General features: G+C 42.2%; 1 protein-coding gene across 2 annotated transcripts in view; it reads left to right on the top strand.

Moving 5' to 3' along the window:
• The window catches only part of VEGFD (vascular endothelial growth factor D), a 58,898-nt gene that overhangs the window by 9,371 nt on the left and 30,492 nt on the right, over positions 1 to 19,035 (top strand). For both annotated transcript variants that reach the window (XM_019529284.1, XM_019529285.1), the window contains exon 2: positions 13,160 to 13,370. In XM_019529284.1, the coding sequence (XP_019384829.1) occupies positions 13,160 to 13,370 (211 nt within the window). The remainder of the gene's footprint in view (positions 1 to 13,159; positions 13,371 to 19,035) is intronic.

The raw sequence follows: 19,035 nt of genomic DNA on the forward strand, positions 1-19,035 counted from the left end.
AAGCAGCAGAGTCTAACTGACCTTCTTGTCAGTTATATTGTTTCTGTTAGGTTGTTAAAAATGCAAATTTCATTCAGGAACTTCAGATGCCCCAGGACAGTCTGTCAGGCAGACTGTTAGGACAGGAAACACTAGGGCTTCTTAGCTTCCCAGGCCAGCTAGCTCCCAGTACAAGTAGGCAGTCCAAAGGACTTTTGACCACTGGCAGGAAGTAGGTTTTATGGCCCAGGTCAACCAACAGACCCTGGAAATCTGTGCTCTTAGAGGCATGTCCGCCCCAAAACCCCAGCTGTGCTTTGACATTACATGCAAGGAGGGTTCCCACGAAACAGTTCAGGTTTGACAAATCTTGCATCAAAACTCTATTTTCTATTTTGCTGAAAAAATGCACAACATGCTCTCTTCAGGAATCTGGATGTGCCTTCTATGCAACACACTACTTGGATCAGGAATGCAGTGCTGCATCATGCCCCTACTTGCTAATCTCATCTTTGCTGTAGGAGTGCAGTATTCTTGATTAGCCTCCAGAGTAAGATATGGTTTGTATTTCCTTGGCTGGCACTGCAGTTCTGTAAGAAAACCAAACCAAACCAATAGATCCAGCTTCGAACTGTCAGGAATGCTTCTGCTGCTGACTCCAAACCCTTACAAGTTTACTGGGAGCATCATTCTCATTCATGAACCTCGCAAGCAAGCATGGTTAAGACAAAGTTGTGTTGCCTTAATGAGTGAAAAAAATAACTCCTTAAGCCCTTGTTCACTTATTTTTGCAGGTGCACATTCACTGTTCCCCTTTCAATGTAAAAATTACCCAGTGCAAAAGTTACTAATAGCCATATGGGAGGTATTTGTAATCAACCTTTTGGATAAAGTAGTAGTAGGCCATTACTGCAGCAGACATAAAAAGAAATAATGAACCTAGGCTGATTTATGGCTTTTCATCAAAATCAAGTGAATTTCTGTTGTTTTTACTTTCTTATTCTGAACTTGTGGGTTTATTCATGCCAAATGCATTTGACCTATCTCTGATGACAGTCCACCCTGCAACTTTTTACAACTCTTTCCAGTAAGGCCATGACTCCATAAAACCCCTCAAGCAAAGTATCCCCATGCTGAGGTGACATGGTCTCTGAAAACCACCCCACCCACCCCAGGATTGGCCATGCATACCAATTCTGCTTATCAAAGAACACATGACATATATAGAGAGCAAAAATAAAACACTTTATTAAAAAGGGGGGGTGTGGTACATTTTCTTCTTTTGTGAAGAAAGAAAGAAAAAGAGATAATTAAAAAAGAATTTAATAAGTAATAAATGATAATTAATTAACAAAAATTTTAAATAAATCAGGATAACAGAAAGTATTACATAAAAGGGGGAAACTTCCTCCACAGCACCTTTACAATATAAAATATATACAAAATATAAAAAATAAATAACAACTGCAAATCTGCAATATGTGTTTTTCACTCTTCTACAAATCTTCATTTTTGAATTTTACTGGTTGTCTCTGGTGAGTTCAGCCCATGAAAGTTTTCTTCAGGGAGGTGGAAAGAGGAAGAGGAGGGGAGTTTGGAGCACAGTCGAAAAAATGGACTTCTGCCCTCCCCACCTCCCCTTCCCAAGGTCAGAGGGACATACTACCTAAATATAATTTAGGCAATATGTCCCACTGACCTGTCCTGGGATGCTACATACCCTGGATTAATGGTCATGGTTCTGAAATGGAATGAGATGAAGTTTGGAAGATTTGCAACATTGAAGAAAGTCATGTAGCCACTCAAAGTTTCAAACTACTTGCAAAAACTTACCACTACAGTAATGCTGCTGGAGCTGTCTTCCAGAGCTATGCCCACTGCAGTGGGGGAGCTACATGGGTGGGGGCACAGGTGGAGGGTACACCGGCGGGGTAAGAGGCCGGGGGGCCAGTAGAATTAAGAGGGAGTAGTAAATTAAGAGGGGAATGTTGCTTTCTTCCCCCATTTCTTTTTGTTAAAATAAAAATAATAATATGCAGACCTGCTTTGTGGCTGGTTACCTGTTGCCACTGCATGCTGTGAGGGAGGAGGGGGAGGTGAGGAGTGAGGGAGGTTAAAAAACCCCAAACACACAGCCACCTACTGGCTAAAGGCCTGAACACAGCGCCACCTCATGGTGAAGGGGATTAATTAGAAGTTTTTGGAATCTGGCTGTTTGGAGGAAATAAATCCATAGCTGGGGTGGCATAACTGGGGTGCATCGCAAAACAACACATCTCCAAGTAGTGTTGGTTTAAGGAGCTAAATGGACTTTCAGAGGGGCAGGAAATCCCAGATCATGCAAACACAAATGTAGTTGCATTGGTGTAAACAGGAAACATCATTTTGTCTACACACACCCTTAGTGTGTATTACATGCATGTTTTCAGCATTGAAAATGTATACTAACAAGGACTGAAGCATAAGAAATTTCCTAACAATTAACCAGCAGGGGTAGAATTAATGGTCTCTGACTGTACCTCCAGACACAAGCTCCTCCTAGACAGTCATCTCTGCTGAGGTTGCTTAAATAAACCTCCCAGGGAAATGTAAAGCTGTGTTAAAGTAATCAAAGTCTTGAGGTGGGAACCAAAATGTACTACCTTGTCTCTCTGAACTTCGACAATATTTAGGCTGCTAAATGTAAGGAGTCTAGTTTGCATTTGCTATAGCATTACAAAAGATGTAATTTCAGTTGAGCAGGCCAATCAAATGTATAAAAGCTAGATTTTAAGATCCCCGAATACAATCTAACAACAAAATCACATCACTGTCAGCTAAACCAGTGACCATTTTAAGACTATTGTGTGGCTATGACTGTTCAGATAATTAAGATAATAAAGCTCTTTCACTAGAGTGGAAGTGGTAGTCTGTGCAAGTTAGGAAGTAACTTCTCCCCCATGCTAAACATCACACAGTTGGAGCATTAAGGTGATATCTTTAGGTATTGGTCCAGTGATATGCTGCCAAAATTTTACCAGGGGACTTGTTAAAATGTTCCAGTGGTGATATATATGGTTGACATTCCCAGAGTAATATGCTATATTGTCATTCAAGCAACAACCCCCAACAAAACAAAACAAAACAAAACAAAACAAAACAAAACAAAAAACCATCTGCTGGAAATTGTAGTGCCTTTTATATATGAGAAATATGATAAGAACCATTTCTGCCAGTTAGAGGAAAAAGTTAAAGTAAAATCTGCACATGACTCATAGGGAATAGAACAAAATAAGTAGACTCTGCTCCCTCACTGATGCTACTACTCAGTTACCTACTAAAAGGAAAATCTTGTTTCTTCATTTTGCCCTTCAAAAACAAGGTGTGTATTATATTCCAGGGTGGGTTATATGTGAGAAAAGATGTAACCCCCAAACAGAAATTCTGGTCTCTCTAAATCTGAAAATTATTACTTTTATTGCTTTTACTCGTTTCCCCCCTCACTCTCCTCAAAAAAATCCACTAAAAAAAAAAAATCTAATAATTACATAAGCTACACCTTGTAGATTGATCAATCAGTTCTTCTGTTCCTACTCTCTGGCTGAGGGCTTCACAATATATAACCTTCCTTGCAGTAGTGGCAGCAGATAGGTTGTTCTTCCACATTTTTTCTCAGCAGCTGTGATGGAGAGGTTGTCCTGAAGTTCCTGGCTGTGGGGTGATTTGATGAGTGGATAGCAGGTCTCTTCTGGTGTTAGGGTATATATTTATGGAAATATATACTCTTTACTTATTGAGGTAGGGATGTTGCCACTGACTGTAAAAAGTCTCCTCAAAACTTGATACATGGGAAAGCTGGTCCTTCCCTGTACCAACTCTTCAGATACTGGGACAGAGCTGAATAGGTAGAAACTAATGAGGACAGCCATGGGTGGCAGCACTCCGAATTCATATAAGAACACTGTGGCCATGTATCCTCTTCATACATTTCTGAAGTAGCTGGCAGGGAATTGCAGAAAAAAACACGTATGCATATGCATACATACAGGTACTTATGGGCGATGTCAGAAGTTCCTTCTTTCTTAACTGCTGAAGTGATTGCAGGAATGGCTACTTTCAGAGAGGGCTGAAAACTTTAATAGGCAAAGTCATCCCCAACATTTTGGGGTGGGTTTTGAAGCAACTGCTACTTTGGCCCAAACTTCCAACCACCCAGTGAAATCAGTTTCTGTTTACAATTTTCACATCACTATATACAGGACCAGCTGGAGATCCTTTAATGCACTTCAAACTTCATTGACTAATTTAGCTGAGAAACAGAGTATAATGCTGGACTTGATGATCTTCTGAGGTCCCTTCCAGCCCTAATGTCTATGAAATCTATGACCTAAAGAAGATATCTTTAGGTCACTTCCAACCTGCTGCAGAATTCAAGCCTAGCAATATATGCCTTTCAATCCTAGCCATCTCCATTTGTGCACAATAGCATTACATTTTCAAAGCTATCTTTACAAAAGAAGGAGATAGAATTTTTTAAAATTAATAAATACATAAATAAAGAATGCTTTTTTCCTATTAAGGCCGCAATGCTGGATCAGGCAATAATCTCCCCCTATAAGCATGATGACAGACTAGGTGGACATACAGGCTTTCAAATGATATAGTCCTAATGCAAAGGAATACCCCAAACTTGCTTCTAAGGTATTTGAGGCATAATAACTACTTTCAAAACTAGAATGAGGTATAATATAGTTTCATGAGGGTATGCTAAGGGTCCTTATAAAGAGGTCATAATTGTCCTTTAAGGAAAGAGAATGTATAACCATCCCATCAGCTTTCAGACACATCCCACTACTTAGCTGAAAGCACTAAAAAAACCCAGAACAATATTAATAAAAAGCTAAAATACCTAATTGTTTCTGTCTATCACAACATTAATAATTAGCGAAGTACCTGATTTGAGCACTACTGTTATTAATGATGCCAAATAATAATTTTATAGCTACTCCACAACAGGTAGGACTAGAAGTGGAAATCTGTCTGTCAGGAGTTCATATCTGATACAGAGTCAAAATTATTGCTCAGCAAGAATTGTTGACAAATAGCTAATTCTACTCAGAGCCTAATTTGTCATATACATGCTAAGGTTAAACCCTCCTGCAGGATTTTTATAAGATATTACAGGTGGTTGTTAATAAGTCTATAATTTAATCCTTCAAGCTTGATGATTTCAAGATGCTCAAGATTTCTGTCCTGACATTGCTATCCATTATGTAACATCCCACATGTGCGAGACACTGCACTGCATGCAAATTATGCCTTAATAAAGCTTGACAATTGTAGGCTGCTGGTGTACCAACACCACTGCCTGTCATGCCAACCAGTATTGCTCCTCTGACTATCTGCATCACGTTCCCTCGTGTTTTAGACTTAGATTCCAAACATCAGAGCAGGGACTTTCTCTGGTCTACACATGCATCCTGGACTTTAGTTCTAGGGCTCCTAGATGGAGCAGTATTAATAGCAATAATAATAATGATAAATATTGATGAGATGACTTCATGTTGCTTCACAGAGCCTCACACACCAGTCATCACTAATACGTGTCCACTGGAACCTAAGCTCCACATTCTGTGCAGGTTTTTGTGCTCACCTCTAAGGTCTGCCTTCTTCCTGATGTTGTCCTTAAATTCAGTGCAACTGATGCCCTATACAATCTGGGTGGACATTTATATGAGAAGTAAATTAGATTATTTTCAAGAATAACAGCACCAAAGTTATAAGCTATTTCAGTGTTGTGGTGAATCATACAGAAGTTATTTTAAAGTCTGAATAAGGCATAATTCTGACAATAACATTCAAGAAACAGTAGAAGCTATGAGGCTGGTAACTCATGACAAAAAGTCCCGTCCATATCATCTCAGCTATTTCCATGTGATTTCTCATGAATTTAACACTACAGCCACTCAACATACAGAGGAAGAAATTTATATGCAAATCCTTGTTGTTCCTTTTGCATCTTCAAGTATCAAATGTACCATTTGAAAATGTCCAAATACCCATGGTAAGCTGTTAAATTTTAAAAGAACATTTTTCAAACTTATTTTAAAGTGTTGGTAACCCAAAGTATTAACATAACTCTTACTCGGAAATGTAGCATTAATGTCAAAGCCATTTATAGCTATTCACATATCACTCATAAAAATAGCATGTATGTCCCTGATTGAGGAAAGAATTCCCAGTCATAAAAGTACTTATACCACAGGTTTAGCTTGATGCCCACTGATGTTAAGTGTGGCCTGAAGATGCTGAGGGTAGGAAGTGAGGAAAGTGACTTAATCACAGTATGCATATTATGAGGCCTTTCTTGAACTAAATACAGATTGAAGTGTACAAATCAGCCCATCATGAGATTAATTACACTACAGCTTTATTTTCGATCAAATATGGTCTGTAATGCTCCATTAGATACGTTTCACAACTGATGCATTTTCTTAAAAGAAGATTAATTTTATGGCAGCCCTTGTGAAGATTAATTTTGTGACAGGCTGACAGATGATTAGTCTGCTTCACCCTATCAGCTGGGGCTGATACTGCTGGGAAACCATTAAGAGGGCTCTGCTAACTCACCAATGCAGATATCTATATGAAAAAAATAAGGTGAATGTTCATTCCAAGGCAGGAACCTTAGGAGTTGTCAAACTTGGGGTACATTTTGAATGTATGTCCTCTAATTTGGTTTGTCAATAATGACAAATCTCAGGGAGGGGCTGAGTTTGGAGAGAGAGAAGGGAGAGAATGCAATTTGAGCCAAATCCTCGGCTGGTGACTGAATTCAGTGCCTGATTTACATCAGCCGAGGACCTGGTTTTATGTTTAGAGAGTGAGTGGGAAAGGCCCCCAAGGACACTATCCCTTTTTTCACCTTTCCAATGTTAACTACTTTAGGGGCTTTTCTGGCATCTAACTCATTAGAGAGAAGATAGCCCTTTGTGGTTTCTTTTGGAAGCACACAAGTTATAATTATCCAAAAATCACAAAGTTGACCTGAGGTATCATTTTCTGATGGCAACAAGGTTGTTCTTAGCTAAGTGCAGGAAAACAGATTTTCTTCTTCTAACAGAAGAACAGCTTTGGAAAATATGGGAGGTCAGTGGTATGGAAAAACATATGACTTGATTTAAGTACAAATATAATGAATACCTCCTGGCATGGTGTTCATTCGTATAGTTAGAAAAATAATATTAAAAATAGCAGCAAACCCAAGGGCTTCAAATGAGTTATGTAAACATAAGAATTTGTGACTGATTTTCTTTGATATTTGTTACCGATATTTTGCAATAAAACCTTCTACTGCAGTCCCCAGCATATGTGCTTTGTCATTGGTAGGATGTGGGTTGGATATCTGAAAGATGTCACATTTGTCAGAGTCACAATGAAACTATTTGAAAAATGATTTTGTTTACTTTGGGACTACGTGCATTAGTCTGCCCTGGCCGGTGTGATATGGCACTCTCAAAATGTACTGTAAATTGTGAGCTTTCTAGGAGATGGATCAGTAATTTGTTATCTGTGTGGATGATACCTAGCATGATGGGGCCTTTGTCTACAAGTTGGTGCTGACCATAATTCAGATAAATAACAATACCAGTAAGAGCGACAAAGAAAAGGCAGAGCATCTTAGAGTCTGATTCATAGAGGTGTATAGGCTTTCATAGGCAAAAGCCTAATTCTTCAGATACTGTCACCCATGAATGTTTATGCCTCTCTGAACCAGTTAGACTCCAAGGTGCCACTCTGCCCCCTTTTCGCCGAACTTCAAATTAATATGGCCAACTACTTCTCTCAACAACAAAAGAAGTAACAGATGTTTCCACATGCTCTTGGATCAAGCTTAAGGAAAATGAGAATATGAGTGAAATATCCCTCATCACAATAATCTTCCTGCTTGACCAAACCACTGAAGAATGAACTACTGAGTCACAGATGGATCCAGGGAGACTTGCACAAGATTTACTTCCTAAGGTAGAGTTCTGGTGGAAGGAATGAAAGAGAAAGAGAAAAAAGAAAGTGAGGATCAGAGCAATGTTTGATGGAAGGAGCAAAATGGAGATGGTTTCAGGGTAGATTCAGCCCAAGGAAGGCACGAATGGGTTTGTTTGGCTCAGAGCAGGATATGGAATATTGAAAGGAAGGAATGTCTGTAACATGGAAAGCATGTAGAAGGGGTGGGATTGGATAATGAAAAGTTGGCAGTGCCTGCTATGATGGGCGACTGGTGCCTCCTGAGTCAGGGGGGGCACTTGCCCCCCCCCACCCCGGCCAGTCAGCGACCGGTGGGGGTTCTCCCCATGGCTGGTTGCACCGACCCAGAAGTAGTGTTCTTTCTAAGCTGGCTGTAAGAGGGAATGCTGCCCGGAAGTGTCAGTGGCACACCTGGAAGAGCCAGGGATGCTCCTGGAAATGCCAGTGGCACTCCTCTTGGCACCACCACTCCATGGCTGACACTCTCAGGGGAGCACCAGCATTCCCACATGCCCCCACCTGCCCACCTCCTACGCAGGGAATACTGCTGTAAGGGGCTGCACCAGGGCTCTCAGGGGTGCATGTGCACTCCGTACATGTCACCACTGCCCACTATGCAGAGAAAACAGAGGAAATGCCACTCCCTTCCTTTGTCAAAGCACAGAGGAGCTACCCCTTTTGGGCTTCACCCATTCGTTGAAGACAATGGCAGGCCTCCCGTGGCTTTAATGTAGGATCAGAACCCTCACACCTCTCCCCCTCTTCTTTAACTGTGCTGTGAAAGGTCCCTTCCTATTACATTTTAATTTAACTCCCCACCCATGCAGATTGCAATTCAGGAGGGATAAGGCAAATAGTAAGTTCTGTAGGATGCTTTCCATAATTCAACACTTTTTAAAGGGTTTTTTCCCCTGAGCTGTTTCAAGGCAGGGCTTGCTGATGGGTGCATTATTGTTATTGTTTTACGTGCCATGGGGTCTTATGGGGAATATGAAACAAAAAATATGACAGTATCCCTGAAAGTAAATTAAGATGTCCTGCATGCTGTAATGAGTATACCAGCTTTTCTGACTCTCATTCCAGTAGTCTGACAGTGTAGAGATCCTATCTCAGAAAACCTGACCAATTTTCAGTGTTGACTGGTGCATTTTTGCTGTTTCCTGTGAAATGGAGGGCTCCCAGTTATTGAAATCTGTCTTGTTCCTGGCACTGAAATTTAGCTGTTAGTATGATGACTTTGAAAGGACTAGTTCCATCTGCACCTCAGCTAGAGAAGTGATGGACTACAGGGTGCTCAGCGCTCTGTCTGTGATCTGGCAAGGCGTTAATCACACATATTTAAAGAAATACATATGAGAAATTTGCATGAAGTCAAAAGAAATATTTAAGGCTGTTGAAGTTAAGCATTTGCTTCAAAGTTTTTCTAAACTGGGAGGGGCTTAATTGTGTGGCCAAAAGTATCTATCTGTGTGAGTGTTTTGCAGAATATAAGACAGTCGGGAGAGAACCCCAGTCAACTAGGAGAGCTGTGGGATTATATGGGGCCTCTGAAGAGGTATGTCAGTATTGAGTGGAAATGGTTATGAAAGTCAAAATGGCATGAAGGCAACGTTCAAATCATTCTGATTCCCTTAGCTTTTGTGTACCATCCATCAGGTACAAACTGTGACTAGGCTCAGGTTTATATACCTGCAAGATGCTGTTGCCTTTGAAGCGAAATGCCTCAGGAGAGAATGGATCATGATGGGGATTGCAGGGGAGAAGAAAATGGCACTCTCTAGAGCAGAAGTGACCAACCTGCAGGACAGGTGTCCTAAGTGGTACAGGCAGCCTCTGTGTGTGACACATGGCAGATCAGGGAGGGGTCGGGCAGCATAATGGCAAATAGAGCAGGAAGCAGAAAGCAAAGAAATAAATCAGGCAGGGAGCATAGGGAAGAAAGCATAAATTTCAGTAGGTCATCAGGCAGACAACATAAATCAGGGAACTGAAAGCAGAGCAGTAGATCAAGCAAGAGCAGAAGCTCGGAGTGTCACCTGGAGAGGATGCAGGGCTAATCTGTGGCCCACCTCCCACAAAAGTTGGCCCATCAATGCTCTAGTGAATCAAATATATGAGAAAAACCAGAACTCTTCCATCAATGTGCAGATATGCAGCTAGCTCAGTTCTCACACTGAGAGAGAAGAAAGGAGGGGACAGCAGCTGCACTACAAGCTTACATGATCCAGCCAACAGGGAATAGAGTTGGTGCTGCCTCATCTGGCATAATTTAACTCCAAAGGATGTAGCCAATTTGGTTCACCGTGGTTCAGTTAATAAGGGCAGAGGTTGTGCTTCATTTTCTTCTGATAACTACAAAAAGATTTCAGCTAACAAATATTGATTGCTTAATTACTACTGGCTCATACTTCTAAATTATCGTGAATGAAAAAGGGGGGAGAGACCTAGAAAACTCTAGATATTTGGGCAGCTCTAACAGTAATGGGAAACGAAGGTTTGTGTATAACATTACAGAAGAATGGATTAAGAGTGTTATTTTTTTTGCTGATACAAATATTTTGGTAATCACCTGATAAGTTAGCAGGCAATTTCTCCAAAGGACTCTCATACCATCAGGGGGATCATGAAGTTTCAGGCTTCTCAGGTCATGATGCTTATGCTGGCTGCATATGACATTAAGTTAGACTTATGACACCACCAGATATGCATGGGATCTTCTCGTTTCGTGGGCTCTAGAGCTACTATGAAGCACCGGTGCACTAGAAAGGACTCCTAACACACAGAAGTATATGAATCTGATGTGAATCTGTGATTATAACCATCTTCTCAGGATAAACTAATGAGGTTAGGCCATGCTCCACAGAAATCCTGCAGCAGTTGAAGCATACTTATTTCTTAAAGCCAGTCATGAACAGGTTAAGCTGACTGCTGGCTCAATAGGTCTTTCTCAGACCTTGAGTGGCACTGCCAAGGTCTAGCCATACTTCCAGCTCCTGTCCTGGTGTTTACCTAACTTTGCTTCAGGCTCCTGCACAGCCTTATCTTTGGCTCCCTGATTCCTTTATGGCATTTTTCTCTTAACATTTGACATAATCTCGTGGAGTTTTTCTGGCCCAGACCCAGAGTGACAATGTTGTTCTTACCATTTCTCTGAACTTATGCTCTACCTGAGAAAAACACATGATGTAGTTGCAGGTGTACTGAAGCAAAGATCTTCTTTACAGATATAGCTTATTTCCCTTCTTGCATGGGAATAATGAAGTTGGTATCAAATAACCTTATGCTGTTTAATGGTATCCACACTTGGGGGCTTTAACTATATGGCCTTAGTCCAAGTGGTACAACCTTCTAAGATAGAAAAGGCCATAAATACATAGTGATCAGAAAGATACAGTCGTGTTTTTCTATGTTCTTTGATCTTTGTGACATAAGCCATTCTGGTAGGTGCAACAATTTTTAGGAAATCCTTTGGTATACAGTTTGACAAAGACAAAAAGAAAAACCTCAAATCAGTGACCCTCATACAAAGTACAGGGATATGCCTTCTAATTGGCAGAATGTCCTAGCCTCATTTTAGCGGTTCTCTTTAATTTCCATATGAATTTAAAGTCCCAGACACCATTCACTGAGTTGGAATGTCTTGCTATAATAAAAAGCATTGCAGTTGTGTCTAGTTGGATTTACCATGCTATTTAGATTTAGTACACACAAGCTACATATCCTTTAACTGCTCTATAATTGGTCCAATGCTCTTAGAATCTATTGGGTAGAGTTAGACAATTTGTGAATCAAAAATAAGTCAATTTCTTGGAATTAAATATGCATTACCAATCATTTGCTCAGGTCTTCTTTCAGATTTCCTACATCAGCAAATCTTTCAATGGGAGTGTTTTGTAGAGCTTCATTGCAATTCAGGATAGGTAAGAATGATTCACATTTATATTAAACTTTCTGCCTAGAAGCTTTGAAAAACACTTTCCAGGATTCACTTAATATGAATTAATAGGAAATCACTTCATTCACTAGAGAAATATGGCTATCTCTATGGTTAAACATGACAGTTGGCCAGAGCACAGAGCAACATTGCATATGGGATTAGGGAAGGAGTGAATAACTTATTTCAAATGAACTACACAGGGAATTTTAGGTCAGTTGAAGGTAATTACTGAAAAATGAACTTGGCCAGAATATCCAGGCTAACATCTGCACTATTGCAAAATAAATACCACAGATGTTTTAATAATGAATAACATGTGATCAGTACCATGGTTTCACATCTGATCCAAAAGACTGCTCCTTCTTCAGCATGCTGTGTGGAGCATTGGCTTAGTACTAGTTCAGATCACAAAATCATTCTACTAAATCACCAAACTCGTATGTAGTGGCAACCTGAGGTCATCTTAGTGTTGTCTTGTTCATAAGGACTGGTGTTTTACTTAAGAGAATTCATGGGATAACAGCCCATAGGGGGCAACTCTTCATCATGCGACAAAAAGTATAACCAAGACAACCCTCCCAGCTCAATACATACACCCATTACAGAGGTAACAATTTACATAATTCAGAGATAATCCACTAATCCACTAATTTACATATTCAGAGCATCCACTAATCTGATGAATTAATAGAAATAACTTTGTGTTTTATGTCAGGCTGAATCAGAAGGACCTTACATTTCAACATAGGGTCCAAGAACAACTCCCTGCCCTGTCCCCAAAGAGTGGTTTTTATTAATTTTAGCACTGATATCAGACTACAAAACTGGGCACGGTAGGTTATAAGACTCTAACAGGGTCTCCAGAAAGCTTTGGAGACCCTCAGGAAGGTACCATGTCTGCTGGAGCTCCTTATCAGCAAGGGTAACAAGGTCTTAAAGCATACAATGTGGACTTCCCTCTGTCCAACCAACTTTTCTGACCATTGTGGAGGAGGACAGCTACATGAATTGACTTTCTCCTTGTCTTCTCTCCAGTTCACATGGTCATAAAGACTGGAAATGAAGCTGAGTTTCTGGCACAGTCAGATAAATAGGGAGACACCCACATAGTCTTGTACGTGCATCCCCAGGTGTGCCATGGTGTTCTGAGGAGTGTGCTTTTTTCTGGGTTTCCTCTAGACAGCATTCTATGTACACTTCAAGTACGCTGCCCTTCTGATGTTCCTTTCTTCATTTTAGAGGACATCCCTGTCAGCATTAGAACGATCAGAACAGCAGATCAGGAAAGCAGCCAGTCTAGAAGAGCTGCTTCGAATCACTCATTCAGAAGACTGGAAGCTGTGGAAATGCAGGCTAAAACTCAAAAGCCTGGCCAATTTTGATTCCCGATCTGCATCGCATCGCTCCACTAGATTTGCTGCTGCTTTCTATGACATCGATACACTAAAAGGTAGGTATATTGTTGTACACGAGTTCCCTGTCACCTGTTTCACTACGAGGATTCCCAGCTGTTGGTGCAAGTAGGGGTTAAATAAGCTGGCATTCTTAGACGAGACCAACATCAGAGAGAAAATGGTGGGTATGGAAAACAGCATAAAAAGGAGGAAAAAGTTAGGCAACAGCCTGAATACATCTCCATTTTATGTGCAGAGCTGGTTTATTGTTTTCTGTACACAATCCAAATGAAAGATGTATTAAGTATGGGCTTGACAGTCAACAGAACAAGAAAGGAAGTAAACAGGCAGGAATAGCTTGGAATGGCTAGCTGCAAGGACTGCCAATAGCAATATGCTAAATCTTGGAATTTGCTTGTAGGCAGAAACAATGGACTTTACAGCTAGCACTGAAATTCCTTCTTTTATTAGGTTTGTTTTGATGTAAGGTACCTCATCAGCAGCTACATCTGGGTAGGAGCTGATTCATCCTGCATGCTGTTGAGCATGCTGGGAGAATTTCTGGACAGAGAAGAAGTATACAGAAACAACAGATGACACCTAGATGAGAAAGGGAATACAAAACTGTATACAAAATAGAATGAAAAAAAAATCCACAGTGGGCACAACTGCATGAGACTTTTACCACACAATTGACTCATTAGCTGCACATTAAACATCTCAGCATCTACACATGCACCCCTGTTAGGCTGGAGTAAAGTAATTTACTCCACAGCAGGATAGTACTTGTATATTTACAAGTAGTAATCTGCTTCAGAGTAAAAAACTCCACAGCGGCACCCATGTAGACTCTGGAGGGGCTGGCTGGGGCATGAGGGTGCTTCAGTGCAGGGACTGCCTGCTAGCTAGTCCTGTACTGAAGCACTCTTGTGTCACAGCCAGCCCCCTCCCCCGGGCCACACGTTGAACCAGGGGGAGCAGCTCCAGGCTGGCAGACTAACCCCCAGGGCTCCCTGCCAGTCAGGGCTGCTCTGCCCCAGATTAACATGCTGTACATGAATAAACTATGGAGCTTATTGCTCCTGGGCACATGTTCAAACATTGTGCCCAGGAATGATAAACTGCAGAGCAATAAGCTCCGCAGTTTATTCATGCACCATAATTACATGTGCACACATGCCCAGTGCCTTCGAGAGGAAAGAATCAAGGTCTAATATGAGTTCACTAAAAGTAAACTAGGGATTAGTTACCATTCCTTGATGAAATGAACAGATATTATACAACAGAGCGTTGCTATACAAGCTGTGACATAAGCAGGTGGTCCTCGGGTGTGTGTAGACCCTCAGGTGGGTTTTATACCCACCACTTCAATTTAGGGTGAAGTAAAGCCCCATGTGTGCACACACCATGCTGACTTACCTGCCTCTCCAGTGGGGAGGGGAGGGCGAGCTGCCAGTGGGCAGAGTGGTCACTGGGCTGCGGCAGGGCGGGGGGCTGGGGCTTCCCTCCATAGCAGCTCACCCCAAGTGGTACTCGCCTGCAGGCACCCGACTCAGGCAGTCCCAGGGGGCACTGCAGCCACAGAAGGAAGCACCGGGCTGCTGCGATGCTCAGGCAGGTTCCGGGGGGGGGAGTTAAGGTTCACCAATATTCTTGGATGGAGCTTGCTTTCCCGGGCTGCTGCCAAGCTGTTTGCAGGGCTTCCTGGAGAGCCCCTTCACTCCATGGCTGTAGGGGCAACAAATCAAAACTCCTCAAAGGAGGTTTAGTTTGCTGCGCCCCAAGTCATTTAAGGCGCATTACACCACCAAATTTCCTACAGCGTCTGGAAATAATGCCAATACGCCACCGAGGCGTGCAAACACCCACACCATTAAAGCGGTACAAAAGCATTTAGCCTGCTTTGAAGTGTCGTGAACACACGCCCCTAGTTTCATCTACACATGGCTCTTGACCCTGAAATGGTGGAACTCAAGCCAGAGTATTCACTGCTCTGTTGGGAAACTAAGAATGAATGATCCTATTGTAAGAGGGCTTTTAGAACACCCTTTCATACATTTGCTTACTCTTTCACATCATTTGATTAAATAGTTATGTGGATTTTTTTGGCTAAACTTGAATTTTAATCTCTGAGAAGGACCACAAAGGCACAGACATGAAGGCCAATGTGAAATGCATCTGTATACAACTTTATGGAATTCAAGAAATTGCATAATTTATTATAAAGACAATAATATTCTAGTGGTGCCTGACGCACGAGAGACTGGTAGGGAGAGTTAGAAGAGATGGATTTTTTTCAGAATATTTGCAAGAATTCTGTATAGAGGCATTAACAGTCTAGGGAACTATTTGCATCCAATACAAATTGCAAGGTTTTCCTGTAGAAATCCTGAAAGCCAACTTTTAGTTTTCTCATGTAGTGAAATATCCGCATTGCAGAAAAATGGTGACCATTCATTTGTCTATATAACAATACAACAAATGACTGCATCATGTGGACTAAGGCAATATTCTATAATACGCTTTTGTTAACACCAAAAACAATACAATTGTTCATGTAACTAGAGCATGGGAACAAAAGAGAGAAAAGTGTAAGTGAATGAATCTGTACTGGGAAAAATTCCTTAGTTTGGCCATCCATAGCTGGGGTGTTAAATGTGTGGATCCAGAGGGGCATGGCAGTGTAGTCACATCCCACTTTAGTTGTGCCACATGTGAGCTCTTGATCTGGGCTTCAGAGCCTGGGGAATAATCACTGTAGCTGCTGCTCATCCTCTCCTTTCCTCTGCTGCTGAATTCAGAAGGAAGGGGACAGAGAGGAAGGGGAAACAGCAGCAGCATTCACTCCCATGCTCCAGAGCAATGTGGAAGTAGTGGATCCAAACAGAAAATGCTCCAATCAGTTGGTGAGCTCATTGCTCTTTGCACACACAGACCTCTGGCAGGAGCCTCCACTGACCAGACAGTGAATTCAGAGTATACTGCACAGCCAAAGTAGAGGGCTGCATCCACCATTTCCCTGTTCCTGGATCCACTACTCATGTCAAACACACATTCGGAGGGCCAAATCTGACCTGCAGGACCATATCATCCAGATCACAAGGCCAGGAATTTGGGAGTGGTGTGAGTAGGGGGTGGGGTCCACCACCAAATGTGAAAGTATGAAGCCCCACTGGGGACTCCTTTTGGAAGCAATAGGACAAGCAACATCTGCATTAGCTGCCGCTACATACCTTGCTGCCAGATCCAGCCCATGAGGAGCCCTACAGTTTAGATCTAGCCCGGGGGGGTGGGGGGGTATCAAATGAGTTTGACACCTGTGAACTCTAAGAACTCTTAGCTATGCACCTGTTGGGATAATGCCTGAAAAAATGTATTTCTTTCCTATTTCTCTTCCAGTCAGTGGAGGATGCCCTTTGAGTATGATGTGAGTTTTTATTTAATGTGGTGTTATCATGAGAAAGTGAGGTCAAAGTGTAAGCTGCTCCTTACTCTGTTGCTCGATTACTCTTTCCGGGTATCACCAACCAAACTCAAAGTCCTCATCTTTGAATGAGCTTCCCTTTGCATATTTGCATAATCAAGACTTCCCACAAACAACCATGTTCCTCTAGAATAATGCAACTCCCAAGTGTGTGGGGGGGGGTAGGTTGGAGATGGGTTTCTTGGCAGCTGAACTGCATATATAACTCACTTATGACTAAGATCAGAGTGACCATGAACCTTGGTGGTTTAAGAACAGATTGTAAAAACCCATTCAATTCCTTCTTCTAGCTTCCCTACAATAGCTCTCGCAAATGACTAAAAGGGGGAGAATACATGCACTTGAAGAGGGTATTTCTGTTAACATCCAGGCAACTGACATCTTAAATGATTATGAAAGGGCCATGCAATGCCAAATACACAACCCTTCTGGATCCACTACACATGTATGTAAACCAACAGCACTTAGTGTGGGATACCTGACATCAAACTTTCCTTAGTGAATAATAATAATAAATACAAAAATCCAAATTCATCTTTTTATCATAATAACAAATACAATAACAAATGAGCAACAAACATCACATGAAAACTTTGCAAAGAAAAATGTTACAAATCACTATAAACATGTGTATACATCATATTTCCCATTGACAGCAAATAGGCTGCTAACCAACTTCACTATCCCTGATACTCCTCATATTCTCAGTCCGGTGACCAGCAGATTGAATCCACCATCTCTGGGGCCTCTAAATTGATCCAAGGTGTTGGTTGTAGCCGTGTTGGTCTAATGCTATTCAGCTGGTCTAATAAAAGACATCACATTTACCCAAATAACCTTGCCTGAATTGATCTAATACACTTGTGTTATTTCCTCTTCCCAGCAAGCTCTCAGAGCAGGATGCATGCCTCTCTGACTGAGAGAAAAGCCGTCCAAATTTCCCCTCAACCTCTTTCAGTTCATGGGACACTGAACAGATTTTTTTTTTTACCTCTGTGCCAGCAGAACCCAAAACTCACCCAACCCCAATTAGTCTGTGTTTTCAGTAGGATAGTGTGCTATAGTCTACCAGATCCAGTCCCTGTTCACAGACAGTTCTCTCAGGACATTCCCTTTTGGGCCCACATGCCCCAAGCTGGTGGCCAGGATAGATTTTTTTGTCTCTCTTCTTGAACCCAGTGGTACTCCCAACATGACCACTAGCCATCATCACACCCCACTGGGGAAGATCAAGGTTTCACTCACCTTCCCAAGATGGATGCATTTTGTAAAGTTCCCTTCTACAGTACAAGAAGGGGCAAGTCTATGATGAAGACCAGAATGTAGTCCACCAAACCCTGACAGAACAGTGGTAAATTACAGCTGAACGGCCTAAATGAAAACAGTAGGCCTGTGCTAGTCGGCAGTGATCCGATCCGGCTTCAGATCTGGCCGCTTCGGATGGCTGCGATCCGATCCGGAGCTCCAAACCGGGTTTCTGCCTTGATCCGGCCAAAGCTTTGGAGCTGCCTTGGAGATCTGGCCGTAGGGTATAATGGGTAATCAATCACATATCTGTAACTTTGTTGTTTTGTGTCTGACTTGGATGAAAGTTGCAGGGATGGTAGCCTCTACTGAGGGCATAAAACCTACCAAGTTTCAAGAAGATCGGGTAGGGGTTTGGGGGGAACCACCCCAAATTCTTGAAAGCCAAACTCATGTCACGGCTGTGTGTTACACCACAGGGGATCAACATTGCAGGGTGGTAGCTCTTACTGAGGCCACAAAACCTGCCAAGGTTCAAGGAGATAGGTGGAGGGGATTGAGGGGAACTGCCCCTCAAGCTGCGGACAAGCAAAACTCGTGCCGTGGGTGACTGTGTGTGTTAAGGCGCAGCGGGGAGACAGCTGCAGGGATGGGGGCCCCTGCTGTGATGCCTGCCAGCTGTGGAGGAGATCGGTGCAGGGGGGCTCTGGGGCCCTGCACCCCTGGCTGCTGACAGACAAAACTCGTGCCAAGACTGTCTCTGTCTTGGGGCACTTGATTGTCTGTCTTGATTCTTTCCTCTCCTCAGCCTGGTTTTGTAGGTGCTAATTGATGCTTGTTAAGTTGTTTTGTAGTAGCTAGGTCCTGAGTATTGAGCTGGTCCATGGTCCCTGAGTGAATCATGACTGATTGGTTGGTAACTGGGAACATGGCAGCTTAGCAGCCAGGCCTGCAGCAGTGTCTCCCCCCTGCCCCCACCCCCCCCCTGAAGT

Source organism: Crocodylus porosus, unplaced genomic scaffold, assembly GCF_001723895.1.
Source record: "Crocodylus porosus isolate Cpor-Errol unplaced genomic scaffold, CroPor_comp1, whole genome shotgun sequence".
In the NCBI taxonomy this organism is placed as follows: domain Eukaryota; kingdom Metazoa; phylum Chordata; order Crocodylia; family Crocodylidae; genus Crocodylus; species Crocodylus porosus.